We start from the raw sequence: 20,148 nt of genomic DNA, 5'->3' as shown, positions 1-20,148 counted from the left end.
GGTGGCCCCCACTTCACAACCAGATGGTGGTGTGATATAATTTGGGTGCTCAGCATACAAATTTTAATAGTAGCAGATGAAATAGAAACCAAACTCGAAGAAGTTTCCGATGGATGCATGGCCTTTTCCTTTTTGGTAAACATTTGGCTCATTATCATACACATGTTCATCCAATTTACCCACCAACAATTTCAGTTTACTATTTCCACTAAAAGCTTATGGTGAAAAGACCTGGTCCCGCCAGTGCCGTGTTATTCTTATTACTTGGATTCACAACCACAAGGCTTCATCCTAAGGAACCAACACACACGTACACCCTTACCATCCAGGGCAGAAGAGAAGTAAAAGGTGAAAACAAGATGAATTCACGCACGTTATTGTCTAAAGGCAGTTTAATATTTATGAAATGTTTCTCTCTCTCTCTCTCTCTCTCACACACACACACACACACACACACACGCACACACCACACAAAGTCTTTAGGCTCCAGTTACAAGCGCTGCGTCATCTACCAGATCACATGGTAATTGTTGCTATTTCAAGGATCAAGTGGCATAAAGCTCCCCCCTCACCCCACCCCACCCCGGCCCTTTCCTTTGGTACCATATAGCGTGCAAGAGTGATTATTGTGTGATGGGGTGAGAGCAGGCTCACTGGTCCAACCCTCCCAACTAGAAACTAGGCTCTCGGTGGGGTGGCGCGCACGCCGTGTTCTCACGAAGTGATTGGGAAAGGGGGACGGGGGAGGGGGTCTCAGGGGAAGAAGGGCAGCTCTAATTGGTTTCTCAATGAAAGATAATCACCTATTCCCCGGAGAGGCTGGGGATTAGCACTCTGCCTCTCCTCTCCAGCGCTTTTAGACGTCTCATCCTCCCCTCGATGCTTTTAGTCCATTCAGCAGAAGTGGATCGAAGAACGCGGCTCCCCGCGCCGCGTTAGGGGCAGCTCCGCTGCGCTCCGGTACTTAGCGCCCATTCACTCGCTCGGTCCGCGCTCACCTCGCCCGGCTGTCGTCCCAGCCGCCGTCGCCCGAGAAAAAGTTTCGCGGAGGGGCTCAGGCAAAAACATGAGCGAGCTGGAGGAAGACTTTGCCAAGATTCTCATGCTCAAAGAGGAGCGGATCAAAGAGCTGGAGAAGCGGCTGTCAGAGAAGGAGGAAGAGATCCAGGAGCTGAAGAGGAAACTCCATAAATGCCAGTCAGTGCTGCCCGTGCCCTCGACCCACATCGGCCCCCGGACCACCCGGGCACAGGGCATCTCGGCCGAGCCGCAGACCTACAGGTCCTTCCACGACCTCCGACAGGCATTCCGGAAGTTCACCAAATCCGAAAGGTAGGCGCCGCCGGGGCGCGGGTGCGGCGGGCCGGAGCGGGGCCGCCACTCGGGGCGGCCGGGCGGGCTGGGCGGCGGCTCGGGGACTGGGGGCTCCGGGCCGGGGCGGCGGCGGGGGCTGCTCGGTGCCCGGCGCCCCTGGCTCTCCTCAGCGCGCCGAGTGGGGGTGGCCCTGGCGGGCCGGGAATGGGGAGTGTTTATTTTTATTTCCGTCCATCACGTGCTGCGCTGGTCTCCGCCGGGCTGGGAAAGGCTAGCTCCTCGGGGGGAAACGCGCCCCTGTGGCGTGGGGGTGGGGAGAAGGAGCGTGGAAAGTTTGGTCGCGCCCGCTAACTTGGCTGCTGCGCACCCCGCCGAAGTCGCGCGGTCTTCCCTTCGCGCACCCCTGGGGAGACGACCTCCCGGGACAGGACCCGGCCCATCCCGGGGCCTGGAGAGCTTCCTGGAGGTGACCCCCAGACCCAGGCCACAGGGCATGCTCACTGCGCCGTTGGAGCCTCCCGGGAGCGGCTACGGGATGGACAGGGCGACCGCCTTGGGTTTAGGAACTGAACTTGCCCAGAGCCTGAGCCCGGCTGGGAAGGCGCGGAGGGGGTGAGGGGAGGGAGGCGGGACTGGGGTGCGTCTCCACTGCAGGGATCAGCCTCCGAGGGCCACTCTCCAGGCAGCAAGTGATGTCAGCAGGAAATTGTAAAGAAACACCACTTTTTGGATGTCGGTTTGCTCAGTTTGTGTCCCTTCCAGAAGTGTCCACGTCTTGGGCTGCCTAGGGCTTGGAGGTGGCTGGGTGACCTTGCACCTGAAGCAGGTTTGGGGCTACTGGTCAGCCCAGTCTTAGAGTCGATACTACTGCCCCCTCTTGTTTGTCTTCGGAGTCTGTCCCTGGAAAAGTTGGGATGAAGAGGGAGGGGAGCTGTTTCTCTGGGCGCCTCCGGGCTCCTTCCTTCCCTCTTCCCGCCACGCTGAGAGCTAAGTCCTGCCAGTTCAAAGTTGTGTGTCGCTCTTTCGTGGTGCGCAGAGGAGGCCCGGCGATTTTGGCCATAAGTAGGAAGTATTTGCTCTCCGCTCGCTGCCTTCACCGGAGAAGGCTGATCGATTGGCTGCAGCATTAAAGCGCCTCTGGACATTAGGGAGAGGAAGTGCAGACTCCAGAGCCCATTACTGGCTTTTAGTCTCTGGAAGTGCACGGCCGAAAGTGCATCTCGCAGGATATTGAATATTCCATTAGGCGTGCCTTCATGCCCGCCTATCTCTTACCCCTTCCTTCTTGTTAGATCACTTGGTTGTCTGAGTTTGGGGCCCTCAGGGGACCCCTAAATTAATCCCTCCCCCTAAGCTGACTTTGAGGCCAGTGCTTCTAAAGAGCTCGTCCTCTTGTCCGTCTCCAGACAGGCCACGTGCAGGACTCTCGATGTCCCCCCACCCCCCACCCCCGCTCTTTCCTTGTCCGTTTCAATTGTGTACTGATTCCAGTGTATGTGGGATGGGGGAGGGGATCAATGAAGACTGTGTAGGAGTTGAGAGCTATCAGAAGAGGACCAGGAGCTGGGAGTAGGTTGGGTCAGGCAGAAAGGATTTCACCTTGGGAACTGCAGGCCCACTCAGAACCAGCGTCTCAAGGGACCGCCTTCAGGCTTCCTGAGCAATACTAGGCTTACAAAATGACACTATCCACATGCCACCTTTTGGCCCACGCTGCCTTGGAAGTTCCTATCAAATGGAACAATGGCATTCTTCCTTCTCTCCGGCCAAGACTGCAATCAGAGCTAATATTTGGCCTTGCCATTGGTTGGGAAGCTGCTGTGTCTTGCCTCAGCTGAGCTGCGCATTCCTCGGCCGCTGCCCTGCCCCGCGCTCAGCAGCTGGAATCAATCTGCCCACCTCCTTAAGAAGCCACTTCATCAGCGGTCACCCAGCAGCTGTTCGCCTCCTAGGGCTGGCCGGCTGGGGCTCTATCGCATTTTTGAAATTTCGGATCTCTGTGTCTGGACTGTGCCCCTCCAAAAAAAGTGTAGCCAGCACCGCCTCCCCGCAGCAAAAAGGAAATTTCACCGGGGTCTGGAGAGGATAGGAGAAGAAACTTCCCTCCCAGGGTCCCCTCTCCTTCAGGAGCTAGCTCGCAAAGAGGCACTTTTATTTTCCTTGATAAGAAATCTCCCGGAATGAGAGACGTTTTTGTGTGTACTTAGAGGAAATGGCTGATCTTTCAAACGTGCACATCATCTTCCTTATTCTGTCCCTCCCCCCTACTCCCAGCGCTTTCTGGTTAGGGGTAGGAACAGTCATCAAAAGAGTGGGTCATGCGCAGTAGAGATTGGTAGGGTGCATATTTGTGTCCGCAGAAACTAGCTGAAGTGCTTTTCTACTTCCTCTGTGCGCGGATTTACCCTGGGACTGAGTGTAAACTTTTTCCCACTCAGCATGTAGTTTTACACTTTCAAATGGAAGCTTGGTGTGTGTTTTCAGGAAGCTGACTCATTAGAGTTTAAAGAATTTTGACAGGTAGAACATGGGAATAGTAACCTCTGGAATTAGGTACTTATCCTAGCATTTAAAGAGGCAGTACTGACTTACTGGTGAGGCACCTTATTTTGGCCAAGAAAAGAAATCATGAAAAACGTATTTCTAGAAAGCATTTAACAGCCAACACAGTGCTTTCAAAATAAAAGTGCATTTGCTAATTTTCAGATATATGGATTTGGGAAATAGACATCCCATCAGCTCATGCATCCTTTGTTAAAAGTTGTGCTATCCTGATGCACTTACTGGGACTGAAAGAGACTACTTTATCACAAAGCTAATGTTCAATTGCAGTGGCTATAGGATTTAGTGAGAGCTATTCATGCTGTGGGTTTGTTTGAAACTTTACTAGGGCACCATCAGTTTTTATACTAACAAGAAAAGAAATATATTTTGAAAGTATAGGCATTCTGTTTGGTGGGCAGAATGACAAAAGCACTTTTGCCTATCACCACTGTTTTGGAAAATGATTGCAATCTGAAATATTTACATAATCGCTGGTAAAAATATCTTGAGCATTTATTGCAGTGGAAGGAAATGGGAGAATTCAACGACTGTTGTAATCAAGTCAGTCCAATTAGCCAGATTTCCATGCGTCCGCAGAGGGTATAATGCACAAACTCCATTAAGAATGATCTAAGTATCTGAGGAATGCTTTAGATGAAAATTATACTAGAGAAAGGGAAGATCTGAGCTCTCAGCATAAGTATCAAGTGTACAGTGTGATGATCATGTTTAAAAAGAAAACATCCGACTTATTACAGTCCTCATTTGCAGACCCTTTAGAAATGCCCAGTAGAGATCAAGTGATAATCGTTGAAAACTGTAGGCTGCTTTGGATGATGATGATGATATTTTACATTCATAGATAACTTTCTACCAAATAACTGAGTCTTTCACATAGTTTTCTATGAGCTTCAATTCCCTGTATGAATTGAAGAATTCATCAAGAATTACCCAATATCCTGATTCTTCCCTCTGTTTTTTTACTCACACCTAAATTCCTTATTTTCACAACCCAGTTAGCTCAGAGGACTGCACACAATTGTGTGGTTTTTTTTTTTTTTCAATTGTTGTTTTTAAATTAGCTTAAGCAAAAGCTGAAATCAGTATTACTCTGGTACAGGAATAATGTATTATATTGCAAAGCTATTGAGCTATTCCTGTCACAGATCCCTTGATTCTTGATAACGTAAATTCATCCTTTGGAACTTGTACCCTCTTCCACTGGGACATGGGCGCTTTGGAATGGATGCCCCAGAAAACTCTTTGCCTTTTGCGTCTCTGATTCATTTCAGCTGATTTAACCTTCAGACTAAATCAAGGGATCTGGCCTAATTTTGATATAAGTAGCTTCAATGAAATGAGCGGGTACACCCACTGAATTCTGGGCCCACCTTATTAATTGTTCCAGTAGAAAATACACAATGCTTTAAAATAGCATAGGTAAGAATATTAGAGGTAGCTAATCCTACTGATTTTAACACAGTGCTAAGCTCTTTACTTTCAGCAGCTCATTGTTTTTTCCCCAGTGATCCTAAATCATATATGTACTTTCCATGTGAGGAGTCTGAGGCTCAAATAAGTCACTTACCTAAGATCTCACAGCTATGAAATGCCAGATGTGTTTCAAACCCCACTTTTGCAATTTTTAGAGCCCCCAGTTCTCAGCTGCTATACTCTATAGCCTTGGAATCAGGATAGTTCCATCTTATTAACTAGTGAATCCTTCTGAATAGGAAGAAAAGAACATGCCCTAAATTAGAATACATTGTTGTTTTGGTGGTGGTTGTTGTTGTTTTTTCTGCCTTACAGCCAGCACAAAACTGACCTTATGAAAAAGTGACCATTGAGCTTAAGCAAATATGCCTCCATAGGCATATCCAGCACATACACCTCGAGTGTGCTGAGCTGGCTAGAATTTCCTCAGGTCCTTCTCTTGGAATTGGCATTTCCCAGTCATTCCTCCTTCACGTCATAGGTGGAACTGATGAGAAGTACAGGTAAGGAAGGATGTGAAAAGGATCTCTGTGGCTGCCTTTGTACATCATCCACTGTATCCTTTGCCTTTTGCCTTACAGATTCCTCCTGCTAATCCAATCATCCCTACCAATCCTTCCGTCCAAAGGAATTTATTACTACCTGACCACATACCAATCTGTTGACCAGTTATCCTTTTTGGATTAACACCGTGATGTTTTAACAGGAGCTTCTGGGAGAGGACATTCATCTAGTTTACTCTGTTGAGTAGTATTTAGGATGAGAGTTGAAAGGGGGAAGAGCCGTGGAGAAGACCGGAGGGTGTTTAGGCAGGCTTGATCCTTGTGTCTTGCCAAGAGTAGTTTGAAGAGGACAGGTTCTGTGAATAAGCACCTCACTCAAACTTTTAGTTAAAGCAATACAGAAGGCAGACAGTACCCTGGTTTTAGTGATGAGAAAGCTGAGCAAATCACTACTGAAGTGCCTTTTAAAGGATCTCAGAAAGATGTATTTTTCTCAGTTTTGCATCAGTACCAGAGTTGGTGAATTGATAGCTCTGAATTATCATCGTTTATACTTATATTTTAAGACATATCCACTTTGCTTTGGGGTTGATTTGGATTCTGGGATGATGTTCATTTCCCAGGTGTATTTGTAACATAGCAAGGGTTCTTATTCTATCTGGATCGTTGATATGTGTATAGGTTGCAAGTTTCAGTGTAATTGTGTGTTCATAGGAGATTTGACTGACCCTCATGAAAATATTTCTGAAAGACCTAATAAACAAAAGATGTCATATGTTTTTACTCTTTACTGACTGCTCATTTCCCAGTGCCCTCTCCCCGCTCTGTGTAGGAGGTGCTAAGAGTGCATTAAAACCCTTTCTTTTTGATAGGATTTTCAGGTGATTTCATAGCTGCTCAGAGTAGGAATAAGTATTTTCATTTGCCACTGAGAATTTGCTTATCAGAGTTCAGGACCCTATGTTATCTTGAATTCTTGTAGCTCTTGGAAGTTACTGTGAGCTCTGAGATAAACCAGGGGTAATGTATCCTGTTTCACAAAAGTGAAAGCTCAGAAGCTTGGAATTAGAAAAAAACTAGTACTGACCTGGAGTCTCGCTTTGTTAGTGTCACGTGCTGTCGGATTCCTGAAGAGAAAAGGATATGTGTGTGTGTGTGTGTTTATGTGTATGATTATATGTGTATGCATATGTCCGTATATGTATATCTATACACATACACACACTTTGCCGATTTATTCAGTTTATGACTTTACACTTCTTACGGTAAACTCTTCTAGTTTGGCCCAATCAGTTTCCTGGGGAAAGGATGATTTACTTCTTGGGCTGTTATCGTCAAATAGATGACAGCATCTTGCAGCATGCCAAGTGCTTGATATTAGACACGTAGTCCAATATTGTCTTCCAGAGCAGGGTACTAGAATCAGTCTCTGTTGCTTCTTGCTGATTCTACCTTTTACCCAGTGATGATCTTTACCTATTTTTCTTCGTTGTTGGATCTGCCCGTGTTGTGCATCTCTCTTTGGGGTCCCCGGTTCCTCTCTTTTAGCTTGACAGCTGGAACTCCTGCCAGATCTATCAGTGTTATTTGCAACACTCATACAACCACAAATGTAGAACAGAAGTCTTGCTCAGAATAGTATTCTAACCTTTCAAAATCTTTCATGTATTAAGTTATTTCAGATATTGTACAATTTGAATTTCCTAAAGTTTAAAAAGTAATTCCTCATGTTGAAAATATAGGATGCTTTAAAGTGTTTCTTAATGAAAACTGGATATTTCCAAAGAATGTATATCTTTGAAATAGATTTTGTTTTTATTATATAAATGCTTGTGGAACTAAACTCCTTTATTGTCATTATGAACAGCAGACTGATTTTTTAAAACTCCTAAACTTACTCTGCACTGCTCCCGAAACATTGTTGGTGGATTAGAAACTACAGTGTACATTATGTTGCTTTTATTTTAAACATTTCCGTACTTTTTTTTTTTTTAATGTGGGGTTGTAGTAGAAACTCATGCTATCTTAGAAAAAAGTGTAGTTTTAAATTCAGTCAATACCAAGTTTATATTGGCTAGAAAGTTGTAAAATACTTTCTGTAATTTGTCCTGTCCAATGTGTTGGCTGCATGGTTAACCTTTTTTTAGTGCATGTTGATTTGACATGTTCTTGGAAATTAGTCCTCAGCAGTTAATATCTTGCTCCTTGAAGTTGATTTGGATTGATTTTATTATGTGGGTAAACGCAATGAGAGCACTTTGGTGTGTAAGGGGATAGCATGCTGATTTCATCTGAGTGTTTATTTAATAAGTGAATTTGCCTTAATAAAACAAATCCAGTAAGACATCTGCTGTAATTACCCTGTTAGGAGTTAGTTTGAATTTTTTTTTCACTTGTGATAAAGATTATGCAAGTACAGTTCTTAAATTATGCTGTACTGCTCCTCCTTCCTAAATCAGTTTAGAGAGTGCTCAAAATGTGTTTTCAATCCTCAGAAGTATTTATTTGAGCATTCTGACTTCAAATACTGCAAAAACACTGCTGACAAACCTTACAGGGAATCCTAAAAGTACTTGTATATTTGCCTCTTAAAAATACTCGTAGGCCTATCTGTTCAACTGTATGATACGGATATTGCCTGGTGAGCAAATCCAAAGCCTTTGAGTAAATGTTAGTATTTTCTTGATGCCTCTCACTGCCCTCACGGTGTGGGTAATGTTAATTTCATGTCTCACACGGCTGCCGAGGAACTTCAACTACATATGCTAAAAATTCTCAAAATAGAAAATTCTTTTATATCTTAGGTTGTAAACCCCAGGGTAGAAACCAGGTCTGTTTATAGCAAAAATTCCAACCCTATAAAACCTTCAGCTTACCATACATTTCTCTTCCCACATGCTAAATTTCAGAGGCAGGGTAAAAACAGCACATACCTAGAAGGTATTAAAAACAAACAAACAAAAACTCACCCAGAAACCATCTAGAGGATCAAACCAATTCATGTCCAATTCAATCTCCCCTCACAGAGCAAGTTCACTCTAAAATATGCGGGACAATATTCCAGGTCTTATTCCAGCAGATTGTAGCTTAGTGTCATGGCACACGGTGGTATGTGTTTGTTTAGTTGTGAGGTTAAAATGAGTAAATAGTAGGTTAAAAATCAAACTTCGTGAATTATTTGCTTCTTAGAAAATAACGTTGAGTGCATTCACAGGCACCTCTCAAGGGATGGTTTTGACCTGCATTCCGATTGGCTTCCCAGGCTGGGAGGATGACAAATATATGGCAGGAAATAGCACAGAACCCACAGTCAGTCTTGTCTTTTCACAAGAGTGTGATGCACGTGGGAACATCATTCATCTCGTGAGTCACTGCAGAAGCAATGTTTGAGAACTTGTGATCTGAACTGTGCTTCTAAAATATTAACATCTGGTTGCCGCAACACTTAAAGCTACTTATTTATAAATAACTGTTGTTAGGTTTACTATACTCTACTCAGCATATGTACATCAGAGCCCTGTTTCCCAAAGGGTGATGTTCATGTACTGATGGCACCGGGGCTGCTTCTAGGTGGCACACAAGTTAATTTGCTTTATACTAATAAAGAATTTTAATGTACTGAGGGAAAAGATGTAATAATCATATTAAACCTATGCCATGTGGCTTCTGTTGCTTAGAAAGCTTCATTTTAAGGGTTCATAGATTTTAAAGGAAAAAGTAGAAAAATATAGATTGTAGATAACATAGATATGAATAACACAAAAGAGGGAAAGTTTATTTTAAAGTCATTTTCAACAAGGAATGAAACATTGTTTTCATGCTCACCCCGTCTATGTTGTGGAAAATTTTGGCCAATTGAGTTCTCGCTGGACCTGTCATTGGGTGACTCCTTGGATGGCTTTCAGTTTCTCCATAGGAATTGGAGTGAGGACATAGATTTGCATGGAAATAGTAGGTTTTATAAGATGTATTCTTGCTCTAATGGTAATCAGTCTGAAGAATTACTCACTTCACTGTATCTGCAGAGAAGTGTCTGATTTACCCCAGGTTTGTGAATTCCTTTGCCATGCCACAGACATAGGTGAACAGGACAGCTGGGAATTATAAAGGGATGCCTGGCCTCCCATCTCCGTTCAGCTGAGGTTCCATGGGCAGCTCTGTCTTCCCAGAGAGCGTCCCCAGGGCTTCTCCTTGGATCTATGAGTTGATGTCTGTGGCTGTGAAGGGCAGTAGTGTGGCACCCTGCAGCCAGAAATTCAAGATTTTTTTCTTTCTCTGTAAAAGTACAATTTGGAAAAAGTTTGGAAGGGAAAGTCTTTCATAAAATGCACGTGTATTTTCCTGTAGTCTGTGTTCCCTTGACTTGTAAGAAACTAGATGAATCTAAAAGATAAATATTTTTAAAGGTATTATTGTTTAAAGGATAGTTTTGCAGAAAAATGAGAAAAGTGTAAGGAGAAAGGGGGTAATATATTACAAGTAGGAGGTTGTTGTTCTTTAGTAGCAAAGTCGTGTCTGACTTTTTGCGACTCCATGGACTGCAGCATGCCAGGCTTCCCTGTCCTTCACTATCTCCCAGAGTTTGTTCAAACTTAATGTCCATTGAGTCTGTGATGCCATCCAACCATCTCATCCTCTGTCATCCCCTTCTCCTGCCCTCGATCTTTCCCAGCATCAGGATCTTTTTTAATGAGTTGGCTCTTCACATCAAGTAGCCAAAGTATTGGAGCTTTAGCTTTAGCATCAGTCTTTCCAATGGATATTTAGGGTTGATTTCCTTTGGGATTGACTGGTTTGATCTCCTTGCTGTCAAGGGAGTCTCGAGAGTCTTCTCCAGCACCACAGTTCAAAAGCATCAATTCTTCAGCAGTCAGCCTTCCTTTTATGCAAGCAGGAGGAGGAGTTGACAACAATCAATTCTCACTTCAGAATACAGTGCAGGTTGTCTGCCTACCGCTTAAGAAAGGGACTCATTAAGGTTTGGGTATAGGTCCTGTCCAAAAGGTAGGGGAAGAGGGAGGTGGAGTGAGAAGCGAAGGAAAAGCGCCAACAAGAAGATTCCAAAAATTACCACAAGATGGCAGCAGGAGTATAATATTTAGCAATTGTACAACTAGTAGTTTGAAATGGCCTTTAGTTGAGTTTTAAAATACATTCTCAAACACTCAACTTTCTTTTTTAATTGAAGTAAAATTAATTCACAATATTATATTAGTTTTCGGTGTACAGCATAGTGATTCATTGTTTTTAGAGACTTTACTCCATTTAAAATTATTATAAAGTATTGGCTGTATTCGCTGTGCTGTACTATACATTCTTGTAGCTTTTATACATAGTAGTCTTAACCTCCTACCTCTTTCTTGCCTCTCTCCCTTCACTCTGCCATTGGTATCCTCTAGTTTGATGTCTACATCTGTGCTTTTGCTTCTGTTTTGTTATACTTGTTTATATTTTAGCTTCCACATATAAATGAGGAATTCAAGTGTAAATGTTCTTAATATGAGAATTCACGTGTTTGGAAAGTGTAGCATTGAATACAAGTATTATTATAGTTTTCCAATACATAGTGATTTTGAGGAATGCGTTTAAAAAGCCGAAGTGCGGTAGTGCTCCCTTCAGTATTTAAACCAAAAGAGAAACCAAGAGTGCCCTTCGCATGGAGAACTCTGAACATTGGTCTCAGTCTGAGGGAAGTTTCTGGAGCACCTGTGAGGAAACTCTGGACTCACATTTGACTGAGAAAAGAAAACTGAAAGAATGGAAAATTAAAAATAGCAAAAAATATATGTGTGTAAGGAGATAGAATAAAGAGAATGTCTTACTACTCAGTCCTCTCTCCCCCAATAAAGAACTAAATGCAAAATTATTATAAGAAAAAGATCAGCTATTAGAAGAAACTTCAATACCTGCTAATCGGTTATTTGCTGTCTTTGATAACTCTGCACTTCTGAAACATAATTACATAAATCCTAACATGGCCTGCTGCAGTCTGAGGTCCTTTTTAGAAATAAATTTTAAAACTCTAGTTAATATTATTCATATACATTATATATTTTCAAGAGAAAAGCCAAGTCTGTTATGGGGGGTCCAAAAGATACCATGCCTTTCAACAATTTTAGAGTAAAAAGAAATGAGTGTGGTCTGACCTACCACAAAGGGATAGATTGTGGGTCATACCTAATGGACTGTCGGGTTTTTGAATCAATATTCCCTTGGAAAGTGCCATTCAGCCTTCCTGTAAAAGGCCATTGCATTCAGTCATGACCCCTCTCATGTAAAAGCCCCCAGGGGACTGGAAGTGAAGTGGTTTTGGTGATGACAACATTTGTGATTTAACACTGAGGAGAAATGCACTTATTTTGGTCTGTCCCTGTAACCAAGGGTTGATGCCAAAATGAAGTCGTACTGTGGATAAAAAAGAATTCACGGGTAATCATGTGGCCTCTTTCATGGGCTTCTCTGCTCAGATATTGTGTTAGATTGTACTTAGATAAACAAGCAAGAGGGGAAAGAGAGAAAATTCAACACTGTACATTTTGATACCCTATTTGACAACACATTGCCTTTGTAAAAGGTGTTTTGAAACGCTGCGATATGTTTATTTGAAGCTGCCAGTATAGAAAACTGCTCCTAAGGGCAGTCATTTATATTTTTCCTAGGTTAGGAAAAATTAATGTCATAGGGTCTATGACTGCGAGAAAGGATCAAGGGTAGATCAAACATAGGTGATCCTTTCTTTTGTCTGCAGAGCTAAAAAAAGAGAAAATCCAGTCACTATTAGACAGAGAGAGGAGAGTGAAGCAAGAGATAAGTGGCAATGGCTTTTGTTTTTTCTGATCTTTCTGGTTTGTTATCAAGGCAAGACAAATCCCTCAAGTGTGGAGGCAGGGTCTGAAGCATTCTGCATTGAAACCCCCGGTTTATCTAGTCTCCAGGGCATTACCAAGGATGTCTTCTCAGAATGAGACAGGCCTTGGACTCACTGGGCTTCCTGATATTAGGGCGATTTTTTAAAGTTTCTTTTGGGAGATTCTATAGTTGTATTGCCATGTTAAAATGTGGAGACATTTTTTGATATTTCAAATTTGCTGATTTTAAGCTTTTCTTGGACCATGACTCTGCTCCCGGTTGTTTTAATTGCTGATGGTAATGCGTGCTGGTTGTCAGACAATAAAAAGATGCACAAAACTTGATTTTCTCCTCCCAATTTTCCCCACCTGCCCGCCAGCAGGCAGCCAGTGTTAACTTTTCTGTGTTTTTATGCACACTTTTATATAGAGAGCCTCTGTGTTCATTTGGAGTTTGGGTTTATTGTTTGCTTTTCTAACTGAAGGAGACTCATCCCATAACAGTCCTCAGCAACCTGCTTGCTTTCCTCAACTATAGCGCCTTCCTTTCTAGAGTAGTTTCTATCAGTCTAACAGCCACATATTATTCCATTGTATCCCTGTATTTACTTAAGCTTAATAATATTGATAGTTACTTGTTTTATTTTCTGTAAGCGTAAGCCACACTGCGGCTAACATTCTTGTACACATTTCCTCATATGTCTTTTATTTATATTTATATATATATTTTTTTTTTTTTTATTTATAGGATAAGTTCCAAAGAGTGAGAGTGACAGGTCAGAAAAGTTGCTAATTTTCCGTGTGACTATTTTAGTTTGTGATTATACATAAACTTTCTCTATCAGATAAATGATCTCTAACCTTTTCTATTAAAAAATAAAAAGCATGTGAATGGCATTGACAAAATCAATTTTCTATATTAAAAACAGAAATTTTTAAAAAACAGCCAAACATAAAACTATTGCAGAAACATATGGAAAGTTCATATTTCTTTTTTATACTTGAGTTACATTCGTGAGAACACTCTTTTTTTGAGGCAATGTTTATGTGCCCTTTTACTTTTCAGATTTATAAAGTCCATACTGCACATTTGGCTTGATTTTTTTTTTAAGTTGAATAAAACTTTTGAATTCCTACAATGTGATTTTTTAAAGTGAGGATACAATTGTTTGTATATACTGCTCTTAAATAACTAAAGTCCATCTTTAAGAATCACTGTGGTTTGTTTTTCTTTCTTCAAAATACATTTTTGATACTTTAAAGATTCTGAGGAGCTTGTTTCCACTTGGGAAAATAATGAATTCCAAATCTCTCAGCTACATTTTTTTTAAAGGCTAGTGGGAAGATTTGGACATATATGGTATTGTAACTAGTCAGTGGAGCTTTCTTTTTATAGGATGGCAACCTCTGGGAGAGTTTACTTTGCTTTTTTCATCACTGTTATGATATTGAACTAGATTTACTGAAAGGTAACTTTGCAAACATTTATTTGGATTAAAATTCAGTCATATCACATAGATCATGAGGTTGAAGCCAAAAAATGAAACTGATTTTGGAGAGTAAGAAAAGTAATCTCAGTGATGTTAGTCCAGTCTTAGAGAGAAATGACCTGAAACTATCGTGATAATTAAAACAACGGGCTTTGGAGCCACAGACCTGAGGTTGACCTCTGACTCTTCCCATACCTATGGCTGTGTGATTGTAAACAAATTGCTTTACCTCTCTGAGCTTTTGTTTCTACTTGTATGAAATCAGGATGATGCTGCTTCCTTCCCTAAGGCTTTGTATACGAGGGATACTCTCTGTGTACACAGTTTAACAAAAGGATGTGAGTGTACAATGCTAAGTAAGAGTGCTAGCAAATGTGTAACAGTGAAAGGTTTGAAAAATTCTACAGTTGTTTTTTTTTACATTAGTTCTGGTATTAACACATTATAGAACCTAATGCCTAGAAAGGCTTTTAGGAGATATCCTTGTTCATCCCCTTTCCTGAACAAAACTTTAATGACACACAATTAAGCAAGAATCTAGAAGTTCAGAAATAATGTGATTTGCCAATGACATGAAGCTTGTTATTGACAAAACTGAAATTAGATCCTTCTGTCTCTTATTTGCCATTCCAGCTCTCCTTAAATCCATCTTAAACATCAGAAGTGATGAGTGAAATGAGGAAACCTAGAAATTTGTAAATTGGAACAATGGGACAAGTGGGAATGTGATGGTTAAATGCTCTATGTTTTATACATAAAAAAAATGTAAACTGTACACATATGATAAAACAGAGCTAAGGACTCAAAATGTGCTATTACCCAATTTAGCACCCCAAACAACTCTGGGAGACAGTTGGTGTAAGTTTCTTAGAAGAGCTGTTTCTTGAAGATCCTGGATTTAAATGAAACGCTAGCATGAACTACCCAGAAAGGATGATAATAAGACAGGAATGCTCAGGGAACCAGCTATGTCAGGTTTAGCAAAAGACACTGGAAGCACTGAAGAGTTTTGGAGTGGAGATTCTTCACAGCAGGAGCCTCTCCATGGCAAGGGGTTATTGACAGGTGTCATGTTCCATCAGACTGAAGCCCTATTTCCCAGGAGCTTCCCTGTTCCTTCTTCACTGTCTAGTGTTCAGTCCTTGTAACTGATGAGGGCACATCTTTTCATGTCTAGCAGAGCTGTAGGTCTAGAGATTTGGGTGGAGGCTCTTTGTAGATGTTCTAAGAGCCTGAAGAACGTTCCCTGTCTGTCCCTCTCTTCCCAAGTTGACATTAAGCTTACATATTTGTGTATTGTCAGTTCCTGTTTGCAATTTAGAGGCTGATTTGACTGTATTAGAGCTTTTCAATTTGGACAAATAGTAGTCCAGATTTTATTTCACCCAAGGCAATTTCATCGATCAGTCAATCAGCTCAGATAGGGGTGGACATATGTCATAACCAGAGCCAGGTTCTCTCCTTGCCAGCCTGACACTGTCATTAAAATACACCCCAAACCTCAGCTTCTGTCATTGTTGAAAACCTGGTGAGGTTGTTGAGAGGTGTAAGTGAGGTGGCTTATGTAATAGATTTCGTTCACTGCCTTGTGTAGTCATTCAGTAGACTAGCTCTCATTGTTATTTACTGATTCTGACTTCATTCACAAAATATATTGTGACTTCTAATACTGTGCCAGGATATCCATATATACTCTTCCCTTATTTCTGACTCCATGCTTGGTTCTAATTCTGCTCATTAGCTCTGACCCTATTTTTGGAGTCATTTCCTGAATCACAGATGGCGCTCTGACAGAGGCCATATTTAGGACTTACTTTCCTGTCTGCTTTTCATTCACAGCGAAGTGTTTTCTTTGTACACAGTTGACGTCCCTCCCCCACTAGCCCGCCATATTAGAACTGCACCATTCTGTACCATTAGAGATTTAGCTGTATTAAGGCCCCCTCTTCAGCTATCTGCTCTCGGAGTTCAATAAACCCAGGGCGTCTCAATTGCATTTGAATCACCTGGGGAATCTTATTAATTGCAGTTTCTGATTCAACAGTTTTGGGAAGGGGCCTTTGTAGTTAGCTGTCACATGATGCTGATGCTGCTGGCCTTCAGAGCCTTAAATAGCAAGGGATTAATCGGTGATTTTTCTCTGATTCCTTCCTCCTTTCATCTTTCTTTCTTTTTTTACTATTCAAGTTTTTTTATACAAATAAAGTACAATCAGGTGCACTAGTGCAATTTAATGTGTTAATAATACATTTAACTTGGATTACATTATAAGATTAACTCATTATCTTGGAAAGCCTAGAAGAAGCATTCTAGTATTCTTTCCTGTTCTAGATCATTGGCAGGCACAGCTGTACGGTATAAAGACCGAGCACAGAGGCTGTGGAATCAAATAGGCTTCAGTTTAAGGCCACTAATATCTTTGTCATGTTGTTTAACCTCTTGGAACTTCTGTTTCTCATCCCTAAAATAGGGATAAGAAGGCCCACCTAAAACTGATGCTGTGCCAAAGACCTATTGGAAGCATGTTGTAAACGACAGCAAGTGCTTCTGCAGTTTTAATACTGGAGTTCTGGAGACTCAGGTCATTTTGTTCCCAAGTGAAAAATGTGATCCAGGAAGAATTTTAGTTCAGATAAATTGGGAACATAAGAAATGTTAATTCAGCATTGGTGAGAGCTTACTCTATACAAGGCACTTTATTTACATGAACTCATTTGCCCTTTTCAGGGCTTCCCTGGTGGCTCAGATGGTAAAGAATCTGCCTGCAATGCAGAAGACCCAGGGTTCGATCCCAGGGTTGGGAAGATCCCCTGGAGAAGGAAATGGCAACCCACTCCAGTATTCTTGCCTGGAGAACCCCATGGACAGAGGAGCGTGGCAGACTACAGTCCATGCGGTCTCACAGAGTCAGACACGACTGAATGTCTAACACTACTACGCTACTATTTGCCCTTTTCATTCATCCCATGTTTTCTCACGGTGCCGCCAGACAGGACTGATTCCATATGCTCTGCATAGATGAGGAGACTTGATCCAAACATTAATGAGGTGACTTAGTCAGAGGCTCTCTGGCCCAGGACACTGTTTGATTCTGACACTGTGTTAGATGATGATCACAGCAGAGGCACAGGGAGAACCACAAGGAAAGTGAAGACTCTTAGATCATCCCAGGGCCCAGTGGTCCCAACTCTAGTCCATATAAACATCTCATGGAAACTGTTACAACAAGGATCCCTAGGCTCCATCCACGAGATTCAGACTTAATCGATTTGGGAGATTTGGAACCAGGACATTTGCCAGGTGGTCCTGCAGAAACATCTCCAGAGGTGTATTCTGTAGGCAGGGGGACCATGTGAATTAGATTCCCGGGGCTGCTGTAGCAGATTACCACAAACTGGATATCTTGAAACAACACAAATATACTTTCCCAGAGTTCTGGAAACTGGAAGTTTGCATTAGCGGTGTCAGCAGGACCACGTTCTCCCTGAAATCTCTAGGGGACAATCCTTCCTTGCCTCTTCTGAGCTTCTGGTGGTTTTCTGAGCTCTTTGGTGTTTCTGGCTTGTAGGTGCATGGCTCCAAATCTCTGCCTTTGTCCACATGACTGTCTTCCTCTGTGTGTGCCAGTCATTGAATTTAGGACCCTCCCTGATCCAGGACAACCTCATCCTGGTTACATCCGCAAAGACTCTGTTTCCAAATAAGGTCACATTCATAGGTTCTTGTGCGTGCGTGCTAAGTTGCTTCAGTCATATCTGACTCTCTGTGACCCTATGGACTGCAGCCCATCAGGTTCCTCTGTCCATGGACTTCTCCAGGCAAGAACACTGGAGTGGGTTGCCATGCCCTCCTCCAGGGGATCTTCCCAACCCAGGCATCGAACCTGCATCTCTTATGTCTCCTCCATTGGCAGATGGTTTCTTTACCACTAGCACCACTTGGGAAGCCCCGTAGGTTCCCAATGAACATGAATTTGGGGGGCTGGTATTCAACTCATACACCATGCCATCTGTTTTTTATCATCCTTCCAACCCAAGGTACAAAGCTGTGACTTCAGAAATCCACTAAGGCCTATGGCAAATGAGATAAGAGGTGAAGGACATAGCTAGGTAATGATGCATGATTTTATAGAGGCTTTTTCACCTGACGTTTCTAGCTGTCCTCCCCCTCTTCCCACCCTTTTTTCTTATTTATCAAATGATAGGATGTTGATTGACAGTTCTTTGGTTGAGATGAAAGTATTTGTCTCTCATGGTTCCACGAAATGTCACAGATCACTGGTGGTTTATGGTTCTCTTGTCTTTGAGGTGTGACTTTTATAAAGATTTACAGGAAACTGAAATTGGGCTTAAAACTGGAGACAGCTAGTGATTTTCATTTCTGTAGACTGTAGTTTTCTTACCTGTAATTTTAGAGGGAAAGAAACTTTTACGCTGTAATTTCAACAGTTTACTTCCCTATAATTTTGGTAAATTGTTTCCTTAGGGTTACAAAGAACAAGTGGAATAAACCTCAAATAGATGTATTACGATAAAGGCAATTTTTCTTTGGCACATTTATCTAGTCAATGTCAGCATACAAGCTCATTTGCAAAATCTCTGAATGTTACAGCCAATTAGAATTATATGTTTTAAAACAGCAGGGTTATATTTAGGTATATAGACTCTTTTTTAGGTTGACATTATTTTATATATTTTGAAGTAGAATTTAAGTTGTTCTCTCACTTCTTCCCCAAGCTAAGGTGTACACACATACTTTGTAACCTAACTAGAGGGTTTTTGTTAATATATCCTATAATACAAATTGTATTCCTACCACTCAGAATTTAAACTTTAAATTTTACAATTAAGAAGTATTGAAAAGATAGTATGAATTTGTCATATTGGTAATTTGGTTTTACACAAAATTATGTAATACAGGAAATCAACTTATCACTTGAAAATGCAATTTTATTTTATTTTATTTATTTTTTTTTTTTTTTGTGCACCGTTCCTGGAAGTACTGCAATACCAGGTCGATGCGTGGAGTGGACGGAGCAAGCTCCTATTCCAACTCCTAATTCCAAAAATCCATTTAATATATTGTCCTCGGATAGAGGACGTATCAGATATTAAACTGATAAGAACAGATACTACACTTGATCTTAGCCAAAAGGCCGAGAAGCGATGAAAATGCAATTTTAAAATGTATGATAGTATAGGTGTATTTCTGTTTGAATATATTTAATTCTCAAACACTTTTTATCCAGATGCTTCACAGAATCTAGGTTTCTGGGAATGGTTTTGGGCTTCTTGATGATATAGAATATTTAATGATGTATTGTTCAGTATGGGCTTCCCTGGTGGCTCAGACGGTAAAAAATCTGCCTGCAATGCGGGAGACCTGGGTTTGATCCCTGGCTTGGGAAGATCCCCTGGAGGAGGGCATGGCAACCCACTCCAGTATTCTGTTCTTGCCTAGAGAATCCCTATGGACAGAGGAACTTGGCACCTGCAGTCCATGGTGGGTGGGGTCACAAAGAATCTAACACTACTGAGCAATTGCTCAGTATGGACTCATTGAGACTTTTTAGAAATAAAAAAAAAGTCCATAGAACACTTGTGCTATCCAGATATATGTGTCCATTCTTCTGGAGATTGTATATTCCTTTGGTTTGCTTGCCTCCTGTCCATCTGATATCTGATTTTTTTTTTTTTAAGAAAGTTTTTCTTCACACTGTTGAAAGAGATCTTAGGGATAATTCAAATAGCCATTCATTTTATACACACTTTACTGGAAATATTCTCCCAGTTAGTGGGAGGAGGAGTTAGCAAAGGGTGGCTTCCTTGGGATGGGTAATTGGTCCCCATTTGATGGAAATTTTCCAGGGCCATCTTTGGTACTTGGTTGTAATTTAGGTACTTAGTTGTATAAAGGTAATTTGAAAGGTAGATGGGGAATTCCATATTGAAAGTG

The 20,148-nt window shown here is 41.7% G+C and overlaps 1 protein-coding gene and 1 non-coding gene across 2 annotated transcripts in view; one reads left to right on the top strand and one right to left on the bottom strand.

The window, feature by feature from the left end:
* The first annotated feature begins 595 nt into the window (after positions 1-595).
* Positions 596-20,148, top strand: part of PRKG1 (protein kinase cGMP-dependent 1) — a 1,340,863-nt gene continuing 1,321,310 nt past the window's right edge. The window contains exon 1 of the mRNA XM_043924973.1: positions 596-1,332. Coding sequence (XP_043780908.1) covers positions 1,067-1,332 — 266 coding nt within the window. The 5' untranslated portion in view covers positions 596-1,066. The remainder of the gene's footprint in view (positions 1,333-20,148) is intronic.
* LOC122709652 lies at positions 19,170-19,360 on the bottom strand. Its single transcript, XR_006345638.1, has one exon. It is a non-coding gene; the product is annotated as a U2 spliceosomal RNA (small nuclear RNA).

Source organism: Cervus elaphus, chromosome 15 (genome assembly GCF_910594005.1).
Source record: "Cervus elaphus chromosome 15, mCerEla1.1, whole genome shotgun sequence".
Lineage (NCBI taxonomy): Eukaryota > Metazoa > Chordata > Mammalia > Artiodactyla > Cervidae > Cervus > Cervus elaphus.
This window is presented reverse-complemented; position numbering and strand designations above follow the sequence as displayed.